The sequence below is a fragment of the Dermacentor albipictus genome, chromosome 3 (assembly GCF_038994185.2).
Source record: "Dermacentor albipictus isolate Rhodes 1998 colony chromosome 3, USDA_Dalb.pri_finalv2, whole genome shotgun sequence".
In the NCBI taxonomy this organism is placed as follows: domain Eukaryota; kingdom Metazoa; phylum Arthropoda; class Arachnida; order Ixodida; family Ixodidae; genus Dermacentor; species Dermacentor albipictus.
This window is the reverse complement of record NC_091823.1, coordinates 22,468,864-22,487,611: the sequence shown is the minus strand read 5'-3', so window position 1 is coordinate 22,487,611 and position 18,748 is coordinate 22,468,864. Positions and strand designations below refer to the sequence as shown.

At 45.6% G+C, this 18,748-nt stretch overlaps 1 protein-coding gene and 1 pseudogene across 1 annotated transcript in view; both read left to right on the top strand.

The window, feature by feature from the left end:
* The first annotated feature begins 335 nt into the window (after positions 1-335).
* The window catches only part of LOC135903914 (anoctamin-7-like), an 89,830-nt gene continuing 71,417 nt past the window's right edge, over positions 336-18,748 (top strand). Inside the window, exons 1-2 of the mRNA XM_070534901.1 lie at positions 336-493; positions 6,544-6,784. Of these exons, the coding sequence (XP_070391002.1) occupies positions 336-493; positions 6,544-6,784 (399 nt within the window). The remainder of the gene's footprint in view (positions 494-6,543; positions 6,785-18,748) is intronic.
* Positions 5,733-5,913, top strand: LOC135903932 (U2 spliceosomal RNA; annotated as a pseudogene).

Here is an 18,748-nt window from a genome sequence, read left to right as displayed (position 1 = left end):
CATTCTCGATACGCGAAGGAGCGGACCACAAAGGAGTGGGGACACCAGTTCTTTCATTCTTTATGATAACTTCACAGCAGCGCCCACATTAGCTGACCATCGCACGTTGACAATGGGTGGTCCCCTCTCGGTGTCGGTGAAGAAGTACCCGCCGTGTTTGAACCCCAGCGGCGACGCGGGTCCGCCTGGCGGCGTCGTCAAGCGGTCCGGCGCTTTCGGCCGACAGGCTGCCCAGCGGCCAGTCGTTAGATCGATGTGGGGCCCCATACGCGGCCGCTGCTCAGAGCTGGCGGCGGTGCCGGGTGCCGGCGGAAGCCCGAGCCGTTGCAGCCCCGATGCCTGTCGGCGGCACCACGTGCTGGGAAGAGACCTCACAGTGGGCACTGGAGGCGCGCTCCAAGGTCACGCTGCCTGCGGCCTCTGCCGCGGCAGCCAAGCGCAAGAACTCGCTGGCCAGCGTGCTACGCGACGCAGAAGTGGCCCTCAACCACAGGTGACATTTGCGTGACGCTTTGCGTGGCTGCATCAAGCTCGTGGGTCGATGAGCGTCTGAAAGCTCTTCAGTGCGCGTCGAGGCACGCAACCGTGAAAGCGGTGTGACGACATGCGCCCTGATCGGGATACTATCGGGGAGCAGCGAAGCCCGTCCGTGTTTCCGCTGTAAGAGCACCTCGCCCATCGCAAACAGTGCGTTGATTTAGTGGCGACGTGCTCCGCTTAGTTGAAGTGACATCGTGCGTATCCCTTTGCTAAATGGGCAACCAACTTGTTGCACAGGCGGGAAGCCACAGTCGAGCAGGCTGGTATGTCGGAGGCGCGGTGATAGAGAATGCTGCTGCTGCTACTGCTGCTGATTGCGTTTTCTGTTACTGTGTTGTCTATGTCACTCCCTCGTTGTCATGAGCTGTATACCGCATGCTACGTAACAAAAGCAGGTCTACCCGCCTTCATCTTTACGTGTGCACAACAAACACAATGACTTCGTAGCGAAGTGAGCTATTCCGAAAACAACTTTCGGTGTATCTGTGAGGCCAATTGCAGGAACACTGGTGTTCCACTGGGATGAACCTGTTGTTTATGTCTGGAACTTGGTTGCGCCGGTGCTTAGAGTGCCTTTCCTCTTGGTACGTGTTGAGTTAAATCACCTGTCCAGCACCACCACTGGCGGTACGGATGGAGTCATGCAAGGAAGCGGGAACGACGTGAGGCAAAACAAGCAGCTGAGGCTATAATAATTGTTGACTTAGACATTGTGCAAGGCATCGCACATGAGGTACTCGCAGCGCGTTTGGGACAGGTCCGTGCCGAGAGACATTATATATATACAATGGCGGCTGGCTAGTTGAACTTTGACGCTAGTATTGTTCGTGACAATGCTTCCTTTTTCATTCATTGGTTTGCAATACACCCCGCACCACCAAATTTCCTGTCCTGAGGAGTGGGCTGAATTGGACTGGTTGGTTGGTTCATGACGAAGGGGGTAAAAACAGCGCGAAGGACAGAACCAAAGCAGAAACCATGTACGCAGCGCTGACGGACAACCACTCTTTAATGCATTTTCATTTGCAATATATTCAATCTCTACATCGCAGCAAAATGTGCGACTTATCCAATGTATGATAAACTGCAGAACAAAGTGGTATGTCACATATACATATTTGTAGCTTTCTGCGCGAATTCCTGTACATTGCAACTGTAAATGCAATAAAGGTTGATTTTCAGTCAGCGCTGTGTAGGTTGTCTCTGGGTTAGTCCTATCCTTCGCGCTGTTTTCACCCCAGAGAGCTTGTGCTCTCTCCTATGCCACCCATTTTTTCGTTAGTCTTGTTCGCACTTGCAACTATGTCACAGAAACCATTTTTACCCTCATTGCGTATCCTGGCAGATTTACAGACAAGGCACCGCTCAAGCCAACATAGGGGGCGTCACTATTTACAATAGGAAAACGATCGTAGTGTCATCAGGCCCTTATTGTCATGACCTGAATTCGCGCTTTTGTTTTTGCATAAGGCTCAACATGTGAGATCGATTACCACAGGCGCCGACTACGAGGGGGCTCCGGGGTCCGAGCCCCCCCCCCCCCCCCCCATTTATGCCGAGGACTCCCCTCCTCCCTCCTCCCCACACACCTAAAGTGTCATTGCTAGAGTTTCTTCAACCACATCATTTGAGGTTTCTTTTGACTTGCCTCGACCTTTTCACTTAATATATTGTTCTGGCTAATAGCTTACTAGATCATTGTTGGCGCGGACGTGCATGGCTTCTAATTAATACTTCCACCATATTTCTTCAAATCCTGACAATAGGAAGACAAGCTCATTAAAGGCACCCGTGACGGCTGCCCCACATGTATTTTCTCACTTCATCATTGTTTTAAATTTGCTCTGTAAACACTATGCACATACACAATATATTTAAATATATTCACAGGGCAAATTTCATTATATACCCAAGAAAGTGGATGGGGAAACGGCGCCGCAGTAGCTGAATTGGTGGAGCAGCGAAGTTTGTGGGTTCGGTCCCCACCTGCGGCAAGTTTTTTTTTCATCCACTTTCATTTCCATTCATTGATCGTTTCTTTATTGCATTTGTTAGGCACAAGTAGTTTCCCCTATGTTGTCCTTGAAATATATATATATATATATATATATATATATATATATATATATATATATATATATATATATATATATATATATATATATACACGCTCAGAGGCAATGTGGTTACTAAATTGACTGAAATTATTTCATGTCTTGTACACACAAACTATGTTACTTTACGCACTATTTAATACTAACATCCGCAAAAACATATAAAAGAGGGTCCGAAGGAATAGAGCGGCCCGAGAACCTTCTGCAAAAAAGAAAGAAAGAAAACAGAAACATTCATGATGTATACACTTTATTGACAAAAGAAACGCAGGTGAAATATAGGTGAGAGGTTTGAAACACCAATACAAGGAGAGGAGCAGAACCTTTTGGCATTTTATGTAACTATATATGGAGCACAAGTGCACAGAATGAGAAAAGTTGTAATGAAGCGCTAGAAAACAGGTTCCAGTTTAGCAAACGAATTAAGAAACGAGTATACGTTTATTAAGAAAATGCCTATCCTAGAACAATGTATTGTGAGTGATAATATTTTGACCATACAGAACAATAAGAACAGTTGCACTTTTATTTAGATGTAGAAACATACGAAGGTAGGCTACGTCGGTGCCGGCTGTCCCAGAATTCTAAATTCGTTACTCAAGCAATAGTAAAAAAGGAAATAGAAAAGAAGAAAGTTTCACAAAGCGCTATACACACGACGAGCACAAAGAATGTGCCTACGAGCAATATCACCGAAAGTTCAGTCCACTAACTATGCGATGGTCACCCATAACACAGGAATGGAGGAGAAGACACGAGTCTCTCTACATACGCATTACGACATCACGACCATGAGATCAGCTCGCTAAAAAATAAGCACAATGTAGAAGACAAAGAGAGAAATAGAAATCATAAGGAAAAGGCTGGGAAACTAACCAGGCTGAGTCCGGTAGGCTACCCTGCACTGTGTAAGGAGGATTGAAAGAGGAGAAGGAAGAGGAAAGTTCACACCTTGCACAGTTACGCAGACAAGCGTCCATGGCTGAATCAGTAACAGAGTCATACAAGCTAGTGCATTTTGAGAAACGCACCAGCGCCTTTCTAGCCTTGCACATAGCAGACGCACGAGGCCACGGGCCTAGGACCTTCTCCTCTGTAAAAGGCCTGTCATCTAAGGGCCCCAAAGCTGTCCGAAGGGAACTTCTCTCATCTTCGTATGTGGGGCAGCCGCATAAGTGATGTTTGGTGGTTCCCTCAACACCACATGTGCTGCGATTGGCACTGTCCACCATTCCAATTAGGAATGAGTATACATTTGTAACAGAAAGTCCTATTCAGAGGCGGCAACCCAATGTTTCTTCCCATCAATTAAATCTCGGTAAAAGTTGTAATTTCATATGTGAATCCATAGCATATAGGCTCCGTTGGTAATTTTCTGAGAGTTATGATATAGGTAAGACCGCTGAAGTGTCGCGCTGCACCCGTTCTCGACAATGGTGTCGAGGTTATTTCATATCCTCCATGTGCCTCACGAGCAGCTTTGTCGGCATATTCATTGCCAGTGATGTTGCAGTGCCCCAGGTCGACACCAAACTAGAATGTCGTGGTCTCTGTCCACCGCTTGATGGTAGCATAATCGTATCTCTGCTACTAATAGTTTACGTGGGCTATGGCGCAGAGCTGATCAGAGTGATTGGCTTTGAATCACATAATAAAGCCCAATGATTTGGTGACTGCTGGTGCACATAAAGCACTGCGCCACGGAGGGTGACAAGTTCGGACCCTGTCGATGTTATGACGTGTCTGATCTTGAACTTCTTGCAGAATGATGACGCATTAACTACCGCACCAGTGGTGCTGATTAGGGTGGAGCTAGTTATAAACGTGAATTCAATAGGAGTAGGGATCATGCAGTAGACCACACCTCTAAATAATTACAGGTCTACGGCTTTAACGAAACTATACTATGAACCTCTTTTCTAGCGGATGTAAGCAATATGCAAGTCTTGGCCCCTTTTTCTCTCAATATAACACTATATTGAGTCCACAGGATCAGTTTTGGGCCCCATATTCTTCTCGCTATATATTAATGACCTTCCATCAGCACTAATATCATCAAAAGCTGTTATTTACGTTGACGATACCACACTAATCTTTTCAGATAAATGCTTTAAGGGATTGCAGAACAGTATATATAACATATCAACTTGGTTTACATGGAATGAATTAACATAAAGCGAAATACGTGGTATTCCACTCCCGATATTCGCAACGTGACACAACAGGTATGCAAATTTATGTTGAAGCTTGGTGGTACTATTTAACAATTAGACACCATAAAATACTTTGAAGTGTTATTAGATCGCAACCTAAACTAGAGACTACATGTATCCAGTATATGCTCAAAATTAGCCTCTGTTTGCTATGTACTAATTAAATGTAGAGCATGCTATAATCTTAGCATACTTTAGATTATCTACTTTGCTCTCTTCCATTGCCACATCATATGCTGCTTTGAATCATAGGCTGGTACATATAAAACCTACATAGATCCGTTTGTTTGGTTACAAAAAAGGGCCTTGCGTATTTTAACGTACACAAGCCCACATTATAATAACACCATGCTATTCAGCCATCTCGGCATACCACCACGTTCCCTGGCATCCGAACTGAAAGTTGCGATTCTGAAAAACAGCATTATACGCGGAAATCACTCATTGCTGCCAGACTTGTACATTATACCTAATCGTGATACAAGAAATGCAACAAATATAAATTTTAACTTACATTTCTCTCGTAACACGTATGGTCAACAACTGATTGAGTTTCATGGTGACGAAATTTGGAATTCAATTCCTCATGAAGTAAAAATAGCAAATAATTTTGTAATCGCTGCCAAAAAGCTGTACCAATCTAAAATTACTTCATTCATTTTTTTATCATCTACTGTATTTTTTGTTAGCTTCATCTGTTTGTGATCGTTGAAGTGTTTTAAATTTTATTACTAGGAAATAGAGATGTACTAAATTTTGTAGCTGCTGATATATGCCTATTGACTGTGAGCCCACACTTGCTTTTGGCTACAGGCCCAATAGTTTTTTGTACAATGCCGACAAAGAGAGGGCGATGCGAACGTAGATATGGTCGACGCGGGTCAAAGTGTAGTATCTGTTCTTATGAGCTCAATATCTGATACGGGTTGTACTTGGACCTAAGATATTAAACTTATTTTGCAACTTGGCGGAGTGCTTAAAGCTTGCTTCACCTCCGTCGCAGGTCAGCCCGATATTGCACTATCTTAGGCATCGGCCCACGTATGGGGAGAAATTATCTATCTACACGGCTCGATAGACACATGCAATTTTTTCCGGAACCTAGCCATATACAGTTTTTCTGTATAAATTGCGAAAGGCACTCACGCCATGCACTTGCTTATCAGGGCATGACCACGGTCCAAGCATTTTGCTCACTGTGACAGGATGTCTCCCAAGGGTGTTCAAGCGATAATGCAGACGAACCCGCTGTTGTTCATATTGAGGACATAGAAGCGCCGGAGTTATCCCATTAGCTACAATGTGAGAACATTTTTTTTTTTTGATGCGAGACAAGTAGCGAGGCATGTAGGCTTCGTCTAAGAGTAGACGCTAGAGGAGCGTGTCGAACGTGTATTCGATCTTCTAGCGAGGCGGAAAGCACAGGAATGGATCGCGCCAACACTTGTTATTGTGCAGAAAAATATGTCTGCTACCCATGGTTTCCCTGGTTGGCGAACGACTCCAGCACAAGGTATAAAACTCCACCAATTTTAGTATAAAACACTAGCTGCAAAGTTTGCAAGCTCATAAAATGTAGTTGTCGGTCGCACGAACTCATAACGTAACAGCTTCTATAGAAATTAGAAATCGAGTGCACGCGGAGTTGCGTGAGGAGTTGCATTCATCGCTCGCAGTGCCAGAGAGGTGGACTACGTGCTGGTCTACGAGTGCGACGATGTGAGTCGGAGCTACCAGGAGGCCGAGTGGGAGTTGCATCGACACTACCGCGAGCTCTACGAGAACGCCATGCGCAGCGAGGGGCTGCAGATGGACCAGGAGCACATCGGCGAGTACGTCTTCCTCAAGGTGCACTGCCCCGTGCAGAGGCTCTGCCAGGAGGCCGAGAACGTGCGCCTGGACCTGCCACTAGACGGCGTGAGTGATGCACTACTATGCTCGCATTACTCGTCATCACTTCTACCTGAGTTACGGAGACAGCAGTAACCTAACGGACTTAGGAGGCAGGCAATAAGATGGTTAGAAAACGAAAAAAGACAAAAAGAGTATAAGTCTGCAACGCACAAGTTTGGGCTTGTCGTTGATCCACGACCGAGTGTAGCAAACGACAGAACAATGCTAGGTGAAGAAACCGAACGGAGAAGCGCTAAGAAAAAATAATTGTGCGAGCACACACTACACATTAGACAACGTGCAGCAGCCATTACACAGTGTTCTCGTATTTTTGCCATATATATAGTCTAAGTGTGGCACGTGACGCAGCCGAAGTGTCCACAAAAAGCGCAAAAACGCTTTTAACGCAACAAACGACAATTTAGTGCGGGTTCAGTACCTGAGAACACACTTACGAGCAGTCATACAGCATATCCAGCTCGATGGAAACCACTTTGTTTTTTAAATGCATTCATAAATACAGCCATATATTATATGCAGTTACTCACCAGAGTCACTGGCGATCCGGTGTAAGTTGCGAATAATGGCTGCTCAGTGGTGTAAAGACGACGTGAACAGAAAACTCCTCACTGGTGCGTAAGTGCGCAACTTTGTGGTAACGTGCGAACGCTACTGACATAGCCACGTGGTCGTAGCGCTCTATTGGACGCGGTCAATAATAGGTTAACAACCTGTTTACAAGAAAAGACGAAGAAACCTTCGCACTGGTACCTCGTTATTGCTGCGTAATATTAACAGCGTGGCATGTAAATTGCATATGTATTGAAAATGACTCTCCCTAATTTATTCCCCAGCTCCCTAGCACTCCTACGTGCTGCGCCTGCTAGCATTTGCCACAAGCAGTTCCAAGAATGAACGTGAAACGCAATACCAAGGTATCAGAGCACCTATCCGCAGGGCTTGTTACTTGAGATGGATATGAATAATGTGAACAAAAAGAAAAGGTACATAAGACAAAAGTCACGCCACAGAAAGACAAAAATATTCACCAACGATTACGATACTCCTTAATGTGAAATTTGAGCGCAGCTCTATACGTGTTTTCATTTCGCGTTATGTTGGCTGGCGCGGACGATCTGTCTCGTGCGGCACATTGCAAACGGGGCGAAGTGTGGTGCGACTGCCTCGCTAATCGGTGTGTCGCGAGGGGCAGCCTATGGTGGACGTGTGGGCGCGATTCAGAGCAACCGCTGCAGCCAGACCTCCACTCATGCAGCGCTTTCTTTCCATACAAACGACGCACGCAACTCTGGTGCCATCTCGTAGCCATCGTCGCCGCAGAGCCCGTCTTGCGCGGCACTACGCTTTCCTTCTCACGCTTTCGCCGCACCCTCCCCTTCCAATTTCCGCCACACGGTTCCGCTTCACCCTCCCCCTCCGCTTTCCTCCTCGCGCTCTCTTCGCTATCGCCGTCTTTCATCTCCCGCTGCGCTCCGCGTTAGCTTTTTCATGCTTCGCTGTGCTCGTTCGCACGGTTACGAGGGCCGCCGACGTTCGCCGCAGGAACGGGTGCCTTGGAGCTGCGCTCTTGAAATAAATAAATAAATAAATAAATAAATAAATAAATAAATAAATAAATAAATAAATAAATAAATAAATAAATAAATAAATAAATAAATAAATGTTAGGCAATTTACACTGTGGGAATCGATTTCGCGCAAAGCATTTTTTTCATTGATTATATTTTATGCACATTTCACGGCACTCGACTGCATATACGCCACCAGCTACAGCGCTTAAACCCGGATGAACGTGTCCACAAGAAAGCGTACCCTATACAATATAGTCTCTGGCAGTGTTTTGATTCGCCACCGCAGGTCTCTATTGCTTGAGTTGCGCAACGGATGTGTTAATGTAGCGCATCGCTTTCAACGACATGGACGTGCGTCGGACACTACAGCGGAACGCTTGCGCACTTGCTGTTGGAATGTTCAACTTTCCGCAGTTGTGGCTGTGTGCTGCTGAGAACATTCCGGGAACTGAATGTTGCTCTAACTGCGCATAATGATTTATTGTTTCCAAAAAGTCGTGCCTCAACTCGATACGAGGCTCACAAAGCTGTGCTGAAATTCTTGTCAACTGTGGGGCTAGACTCTCGTCTATAATGCTTGTGCCCTGCATGTGACTGTGTGATGTGTTGTGGCGTCCGTATCTACTTTTTTTTATGTCCTTCCCCTTATATTTCCTATTTTGTTTTTTTCTCCTCTTCAAGCAGATGGGCATGGTGTTCCTATTACGGGACAATTTTTACATCGTTTCTCTTTCTTAGTTTGTGGTGTTTACATATGTTTACATAATAACTGATAATAACTAAAAATAACTAATAAGCCTTTTGCCAGTAGCTGCTGTTTAGCGTAGTTTAGATTTGCGCAAAGTGTTACCGGATGGTGCTACATGTCGTACAGAGAAGCTCCCTCGGTTGATGTATGCGGACAACACAGTGCTACTGGCGGACTATACAATATATTTACAGAGACTTGCGAATATAAGTGGCAATGCAGCAACTGATTTAGGCCTTAAGTTTACCCCAGAGAAATCAGAAATTGTGATCTTTAACGAAGATATGTGTAATAACGTGATATCAATTCAACATGAAGTCCTATCCATTGTCAAGTAATATAAACGCCTGGGTGTACACATAAACGAAGGAAAGACCTCCTCAAGCGTCCAGCAAGATAATCTAAAAATTATGTGCCAACAGAATGAAGCTATAATGAACCATACAGTACTTCGGGTCTACAATAAGTACGAGGTGGTGACAGGAATTTGTAAAAAATGTTATGAAGCCAGCGCTAACGTTTGCAAATGCAATTCCGTGCCTTAATCCAGAAATCATGTCGGGGTTGGAGATTAACCAGAGGACGGTGGACCGACTGACTATGGGGGCCCACTGTAAAACCACAAATGAGGCCGTGCAAGGCGGTATGGGTTTGTTCTTCCTTTGAAGTCAGAGAAGCGCAGAGCAATATTAGTTTTGACGAAAGACTAAAGAACATATATGAAAATAAATGGCCGGCTAAAGTGCACGATTTTTCTGCCTCGAAAGCGTGACACGGAATAGAGGAAGAGGTAAAAAAAAAATTGGCACACCCAAGTACAAAGCAATTGAAAGTGTAAATAGACAAACAGGAGTCACAAAAGGAAAGCGGGAAAAACAGATACGGCAAACTGGATGTAAATGATCGAAACAAAAAAGACCGTTGAGATTAAGAAAAACGGTAACGTAGAAATCAGGAGGGAGAATCTATATGATAAAGCAGTGGGGAGTGCCTTGGAATTTTAGGCTCAAGCCAGCTTCTTGAGGACAAAAACATACAGGAGCAAATATGCACCCCAGGATGAGGCATGTGTGTGTTGAAAAAGAAAAAAAGAAAAAGCCCGGTAACGAGTCGGCACAGCCATATGGAATGCCAAGATATTCACCCAGCGAGGTGCGTAGGGAGTGTCCGCCTTCCTGAAGCGTTGGGATTCAAAGAAGATAGTAGGATTAGCTGGTCAGCAATAGGGATAAGTAAGAGGCGATTAGAGTATTGGTGGAAAGAAAAGAGGGAATACGTTTGTATAACCGGAGTCATTGTAAGTGTAGGTAATGGTACAATATAGTAGGGATTTTAAATACGAAAGTTAAGGTCGATATCAGGTAGGCAAAAGGCTAGATAGCGATAGATGATGTAAAGCTTAATTAAAGCGGGCTAGGTGATTACGTGTCCCCGCCCTGCTTCGAAGGGGATGCCAATCATCATCATCACCATCATCATGCGAGCAATGGTGCGTGACGCGATCGCGTGTGTGACGACAACAGCAAGGCGGCACCCTGCACTACGACGATGGCATGGTGATTGATTTATTGAACTCCGGTGAAGAAACACGACAACTCGTTCCGTTACGACCTCACTCGATCCCGAAGGCGGTGCAATGACCCGAGGAAAGGAGATATATAAGGTTGTTATTATGTGATAATAACACCTTACCGTTAATAGAGCGCCGTGCTCTTGGGTCGCCGTCACCCATGTTCAATGGCCGAGCTAAGGAAAAAGTTGAAGTCCGCGTTCTTTCGCGACTGTTAGTTCAGTGGAAAACCAAAGAAAACCTCTGGAATGGTTAAACATCTATTTTTTGCTGTTATCTTTAACGAAAGTTTTGTTCATCATTTTCATTGGAAGCATGCACGCCACTTACTCCAAAGCGATGATCTTCTTTGCTCCCGACTCACAAGACTAAGCTCGTAATTTCCCAAACGGAAGACATGGCTAATTTTAGCGATATAATTTATTGCATGATCTCGAGCCAGAAACTTCTCAGGCGGTGAGTTGATTTCCTGTAATAAGGGCACAAGCCCTTCAAGCATGGATGCCGCCCAGTGTTGTCGTCAGCAGCGATGGCGGTTGGCTTTCTTAACCTTTCCAACCACTCATAATTATTCCTTCTTAATATTGATAATGCCCATTGTACTTATGCATACATAGCAACCAGTCGGCTGAGCAACTGGAGATCTCAGAAAGAGGCTTTTGTACTCCAGCAGGCATAAATACGATGACAATTCAGGATCATTTTCGATTCTCTTCGCAACTCATAGCTTGTCGTGTTTGCCGAGCTGTTTTCTAGTGTTTAACCTATGCTACTATCAGGGCTGACTTTTGAATGAGTTTACATTACTCAACTAGCCCAAGCCAACACCTTACTCGCAGCGTGCCGTCTAGTTCAGTAGTACTTCTTGTATTCCACTTGTCACTATGTCCATGCAGAAAGCGACATATATTCATTCTTAAAACAAATCCGCCTTACGCAGCGGTTTTCTGGATCGCAAAGCCTCACATGCGGATCGCGAGAGACAGATATCAAGACGAGATGTACAAAGCCAGTGGCAACATCAATAGTAGCCGATAACTCTTTCTGGATTCTTGTGACGTATATGTTGATGACTACACTTACTGCCTTACAGGTCCATTAATATTCATAATGAAAAAGAATAAGAAGACTTGGTGTGTTCTGTATTCATGCCTTTGGGGAAAGGTTGCGAAAGGGTGCCGCAGACCGAACGTGTACAAGACGTTCATGATGGAAGCGCGGCTTCTTTGCCAAGTCAGTTCCGAGATTTTGATCTCAAGGTTTAAACGAGCGGCAGCTTTCGGTATCGACTGCTTCGTCCGTGTTCCACGAACTCGCGGTGCGCAATCTAGCTTGACGTCGAAGCTGTTCGACCCGAACTGTGTATACTGGGACGCGCGTGCGTGCGTTTGCCTGTCCGCGTCGTCCACGTCCACTCGTCGGGCGCGCACGGTGGCGTCACGCGTCGCACTCGAGCGATCGTCACACGTCGCCTTGTCTTGCTTAAGTTTCCCTTCGAAATTTGCGCAGTTTTACTGCTTGAGCTCTGCAACCAGTGGGTAAACTTACTTTTATTGGCCCGTGACCTGGATCCCCTCACGCAGCAGACAATGGTGCCTTGGAAGCACTGTTTGCAAAAGCACTAATCTCGCAAAAGTCTTCTCGACAAGCCGCCAGCATATTTCATAGGCATGCACAGTAATTCCTACGCATTAAGTTGCATTAGAAAGGGCTGAGAATAATTGCTGAGTTAGAGAAATTGTTAAGGTGTTCATTTACTGGGTACGAGAGATAGGAGAGTTCGAACTCGTTGCGGATATTTATCCCTGCGAGCTGCCAGAACTGTCCCCGACTGTAAACGCTTCTTGTTCGTTATGCTTGAAACCCTGAAATACTGGCGACGGCGCCTGTCTGACCGGCGGTTCTTCTTCGCTACAAAGCATAAACATGACGCTTCATTTTAACGCCACAGCGTTAAAGGCCCCGTGTCGTAAAAACCCGGTGTCGACCTCTTGCATCGGACGTCGTATGGTGAAAAATCGTTCCCAACCACAATCGCGCGGCGCAGAGGCGTTACTGAACTAATTGGATTCCTCAAAGTAAGATGCGTCAGAAAATCGTAAAGTAAGACACAAACACGAACTACAGACATGATAACGTCGGATTGTAATTTGAATATACCAGAAAACACAATTATATTACGCGGGAACTCAAAGATAAACCCCTTTTCTAGCGTTTATACCAATCACAGAGCAGCGCGCCGCGCTCTGTTCCTTGCAACAACATCACTCAGATGGCGCTCGCCTCCGCGCATCCGAGGCCGCGTTTCTACCAGAGAGATCTCTCGCTCGCCTTCGTGTATAGCGTTCGCCGGCAGCGTTTCCCGGCAAACATCGCGGTTACAGATGCTGCAGTTGCCGGGACGTGTGAGAAACAGTCAGGGATCTTTGAACGCTGTCGCCTTCCACTCTTAAAGGCGAAGGTTAAGCGTCATCCAAATGTTAAAAGAATTTTATTTCTATTTGAGGAATTTTTATAAAGAACACAACGACATGAAATCTGATCCCAAGAGTAAATGAATCTTAAATTTCTCGTTTATATGTCACAGAGCTTATTACTATTGGTTCCTTCTATGCTAAGGAAAATTATGTATGTTTCATTCAATTTTCGTAGGAGCTCTAAATATAGAACGCCATGTTGAGACTACAAGGAAAACTAAATTTGGCGCATATAGCTTGTCTGATATCGTCGCGTCAGTTCTCCCAAGCTCATCATTGCTTATTCGCGTCCATTGACAACTCATTTTAAAGTGTTCGGACTGAGCTGTGTATAAATCAGCAGGAAAATATGCAGAATAACAAAATAATGGGAGGAGGGGGGGCACAGGAATGACCAATCCTCAATATGTATTTAAAAATATTAATAGCAGATGTTCAAACAGTTGTAAGATAGGTTCAGCTGTAGTTGGCAATTTCTATTTAATTGGCTAGGGCGCGAGATTATTTTCTACCGTTGATTTTGGCTTCGAAAAGAAAGGAATAATTCCACAGAACTAGCGGACCCATTCAGACAGACCGGTCTTACCGACCGGTCTTACAAGCTATCTGTCTGTGCACCAGTGGACTTGTGTTCACGATGTGGCCCAGTAAAACAGTAAAATCACTGTATTTAGATATATTCGCGGACCTTCCACCCGTTCCCACTTCTTTTTTTCCATGTCCTTAAAGTGTTGCCCACAGGTAAAGAATAGGGATAAGAGACATGAACACCTTCCGACGTGTGATCAGAGCTATCCGACCATACCAGCCGAGACATAATAGGGGTTGCGATTCCCTCTGTTCTTTGCAAAAGGCAATCTTCGCTGCCTCGCGTTTCTCTTTGTGTTTCCGTTGCAAAGCGAATGCGTTGGCCACGAAAAAGGAATTCCTACCGCCTACATCTGCTTGTTTTTCTTGCTTGTCGTCTTGCAGCAGTGCAGTCACGATAGCACGCGACAAATCAAGATATCGATCCGGCAGATGCGCAAGATTGCGAAACACTGCTAGACGAAAGCCTCGTCCCTCTCTTTGTGACGACGATAAAGAAAAAAAGAGGGCAAAAAGACGGCGGAGCACGGGCCACCTTCATATTTAGTGTCAGCCGGTCGCGGCGTTCTTCGACTTTCCGTGGGTGGCCCGCAGTATTTGCAAAGCATTATGCGAAAGCTAGAAGAGGCGAAAAAACGTGAAGCCAGAAAACAAGAAAGCAGCTTGAGCACGTGCCGTTCGAATCGATCTGTTTGGGCCGACACACCACGTCAGCTTCGTAGCCATCTCGGGAAAGTTCCCCCAGTAAAGCGCCTTCCCCGCAGCGCTTCGTCCATTCGTACACGCTGCACCTGTAGCCCGCGGTCTGTATCGAACGTCGGTCCTCTCTACACAAGCGACACCTAGACATACACGCCCGCGGTGGCATTTGGGTGTACATTGAGTGGTGGTCCCCAGCCCGTACGCTGCGCGCTCGATGCTATCGTCGAAAGGAAGAATATATGTCTACGGAGAGGACAGCTACGTATGGTAAAATCTGCGCCATTACAGTAATTGCGAGATTACAGTGACGGGCAAGGGGTTGTGTGGCACACGGGGATTTGATGAAGGACGCTGATAGTCGTCGTCGTGTCTATGCTTGTTTACCTTGAAGTGACAGGAAAACGTCACTTGTGCAAATATATGCAAGCGGCGACGGCTAAATACCACAGCGACAGGAGAAAATCTCAATCGGAAGTGCGCTGGAGAACACGATGTCAGCTGTTTCTTGTCTCAAAATTTGTAAATGCATTTGTGACTACGCGTCCTCGATAACCTTCGAACACAAGATGAAAAAAACAAAAAGATATTGTACTGAACTATAGTGCACAAAAGTGGGTGAAACGTGTAATAAAGGCGGTTCCACGCCGAACCTTAACGACGTGCGGAAATAATAATTGTTCGTGTTCGACGTCCCATAGCGAAGAGGCGAAAGAACTAGACAATTTGGTATGCTGGTTCGTGGATAAAGCTAAAAGCGACGCAGCGAAGACGAAGGCGAGCAATACAACACAAGCTCTGCCTATTCAACTATCGACTAGATATTATACTGGGAAAGGGCTTAATGTATACATCTTACTGCACATCTTGCTGCACAGCATAGTCACCGCTTGTTTTGTATTGCTTGCCTTTGTCTTTGCCGCGCGGTTAGTTTTTACATTGCTCCAGAACAACACTTTCGAATATTATAGGTGCCATGATAGAGGATTCCGAATTGTTAACGCGTTAGCATTAGGTGTTTCAGACGGGGAAAAAAGAGTATGTATGTGAAGTGTGGGGCTTATTATATATATGCACCTAAGTCTACGTACACAAACGTTCTTTGACCCGCCGTGGTTGCTTTGTGGCTATGGTGTTGGGCTGCTAAGCACGAGGTCGCGGTATCAAATCCCGGCCACGGCGGCCGCATTTCGATGGGGTGAAATGCGAAAAACACCCGTGTACTTACGTGTTCAGGTGCACGTTAAAGAACCCCAGGTGGTCCGAATTTCCGGAATCCCCCAATACGGCGTGCCTCATAATCAGAAAGTGGTTTTGACACGTAAAGCACCATGATTTAATTTTTAACGAGCGTTCTTTATCAGCCTACACTGGAGCCCGGCCACCGCGATAGGTATTTACGATACCGAGATTTTGTACTCGGGAGCAAAATGTCCGAGCCCCTGCACCACCCCAGCAGTGCGCAGACGTAAACAACCACGTAGTCTAAATCTCTTGTCTCCTTCGCTATGAGCAGTTGAGAAATGGAAAGCGGAACACGCGCTAGTAGCGAGATGTCCTCGGCGTAGAGTAATGAACGTCAGGCTTCGAAATGGGAAGAGGCAAAACAACACAGCTTTCGTCGCAGCTTGACGACGTGATCGCTGCGTCAGGCTTAGTAGTCCTAAACGAGATTCGCTCCAGAATCCGACCAATTCAATTTCTTTTTTTTTTCCTTCACGTACCGTGAAATTATGGACATCCGGCTTACAGCTTGCCTTCCATCTTCACCGAGGTCACGTTCGCGCCTTATCGCAAATGTAGACCTTAAGTACAGTCGTTACAGTCGGAACTTCTAGGACACTTACGCGAGCAGGTCTCGAAGCGGACAGATTTGCACCTGCACTGCCGCAACATTTTGTGGCCATGTTTTCAAAAGCCAGCTTACCGAACTGCGACAATCTACTTTGTAGGCAACCTCTAACATAACAACAACAAAATGAGAGCAATAACCTTAAATTGCGTTTGTACACTTAAACCTTTGACTTCGTGCGGTACGTTCATCCATCGCAAATCGTTCTTTCCTGCGCGTAATTTAACTGTGGAGTTTCATGGACTCTCGTACTTCCCAAGCACCTGCACATAAGGTTTGGTAGCGAAAGATAGCATTGCGGCATGTGTGACATGGTGCTGCACGAACAGGATCGATTTCCTCACCTAAACCACGATATGTTGCATATTTTATTGCTCTTCATGATAGACAACATTGCAGTGCTTGTTCCCAGCTCACGGTCGATGGAGGCGCTGGTTGTTAATATTCAGAATTTATTCCCATGGATTTTGATATTCATGTCTACATTCTACAGCCCGTCTTCTTGTCGCTTAGGAAGGCATTTGGGTAACACACACGCAACATATATATGTTGGCAGCCATGTGAGTTTGCGCATTTCTTTCTTTTATTTTCACTTTAAGGTTTTGAAGCCATTAAAGTAAAGAGAGAGGGTGGAAAGGGGGCTCAGTTCTATGGGAAAGTAATCACTGCAAAAACATGGTAAAGGGCAAGGTAAAGAAGAAAAAAGGCAAGCACCATGAGGTGCTTATAAAGTGTAACAAAGGTAACAGTGTTCACAAGATTCTGTGAAAACAAACTGTGCACAAAAAACCCAAAATGCATAAAAAGTAAGGATAGCCCAGAAAAATGTGTTCTAGGTTGGTGCTTAAACTGTAACGACATATAACAAGCAACGCGAGGCATGTTTGAATAGGCATTATAGTAACATAGTTAAATAAAACGCTTTTGTTTGTAATGATATCGGGTAGGCTATTACAGAAGTTCATAGCATGTAAGCAAAAATTAGCTTTGCATAGCAGACGTGCGGCTTCTAATGGACGCTCCAAAATGACTGTGACTGATGCCGGAAGATCTGCTTAATGGTTGTTTTAGTAGCGGATTCCGAGGGTTTGGGTTATAATAGAAGGCGCGCAAAAGGCACAGTCGCGAGATGAAGCGGTATGAGGCGATGAGACGGGAGCTAGCGATAAGTTTAGTAGTGTGATGTTGATATCATTCAGAACCGTGCGGCACGTTGTAAAACGTGCCGCACGGTTCTGAATTGCTTCCAAGTCCGCAGTGAGTTAAGACTGTGATGTATGCCAGACCGATGGCGCGTACTGTAGTTTAGGTCGAATGAACGTCTTGTAGGCAAGTTTTTTAACTTCCAGAGAAGCACTGTGCTCGGTGAAAAGTGACGGTTATTAGCTGAGAGGAATTGCGTACGGTCAGTAAAAAATGTTGCAGCCAAGATACCAGAATTTAGGAGATACAGAGACACGAAAGTTTTGTGAGAAGGCGGTTATGGAGGACACGGCGAAATGATTTCGCGAAGTCAAGAAAAATAGTATCTGCTCGGAGATGGTCATCCATGTACGTGCGTGAACTCGCCTATCTGGGTGTCGCAGGAAAGAAATTTCCTAAAATCGGCGTTAACGACGTAAAAAGAAGTTTGTTGATTCCTGATGAGTCATCAGGCTTGATGCAATGACATCTTCAATTAGTTTTGAGGGAATGCTTGTAAGTGATATCGGGTGGTAATTACTTGTTAGGGCACAGTTACCTGCTTTGAATATCGGCACAGTCTGGGCTTTCCTCCAGTCATTAGGACAGTATGAGATTCTTACTATTGCTTAAAGGTTGTTTCTCCATAATTTCTTGTTTTTGCTGTATTTAGGTTGTAAAGATAATGCGCATTTAGAGTGTTTGCGACGTTTATTTTGAAACGTAAAATATTTTTTAAAAAGATTCTGGCAGAAGCTCCTGTGGGAGTTGTCTAAGCATGCCTAAGCGTTGTGCCACTTGCTCATCTCCACGCAGCTCGGTGTCATCATCAGTGTTATGAAACTTGGTCCGGCTAGTACAAACGACAGCGCTGCGGCGGAACGAACTGGCGCGGACGGCGGCACAAGGCGCACTGATGACGTTCCAATCATTATAAGCAGCTATCGCTCTTTAGTGCCTCATTCCTCGGACCAAACGTACCACGCCGGCGGCTGCGTATGGCACGGCCGCGTGGACCACATCTTGAAAGCGACCCGCGGTGCCAACAGAGAGTGCCCACTGCTGATAGCTTAGCGCGCTGTGCTATCGCCGCTTACTTAGCGTTGAAGAGAGACGCCCGTACCTTGGAAGCGATCTGCAAAAGGGGCAGAGTGCGACGTGTACCGAGAGCCCGGTGAGCGCTGTGCTCTCGTCGCTTCGTTCGCGTTGAAGCGACATGCAGCACGAATGTAAAGTCGCTCGTTGCTGCGGGCTCTATATTGAAAGCGATCGTCTTACAT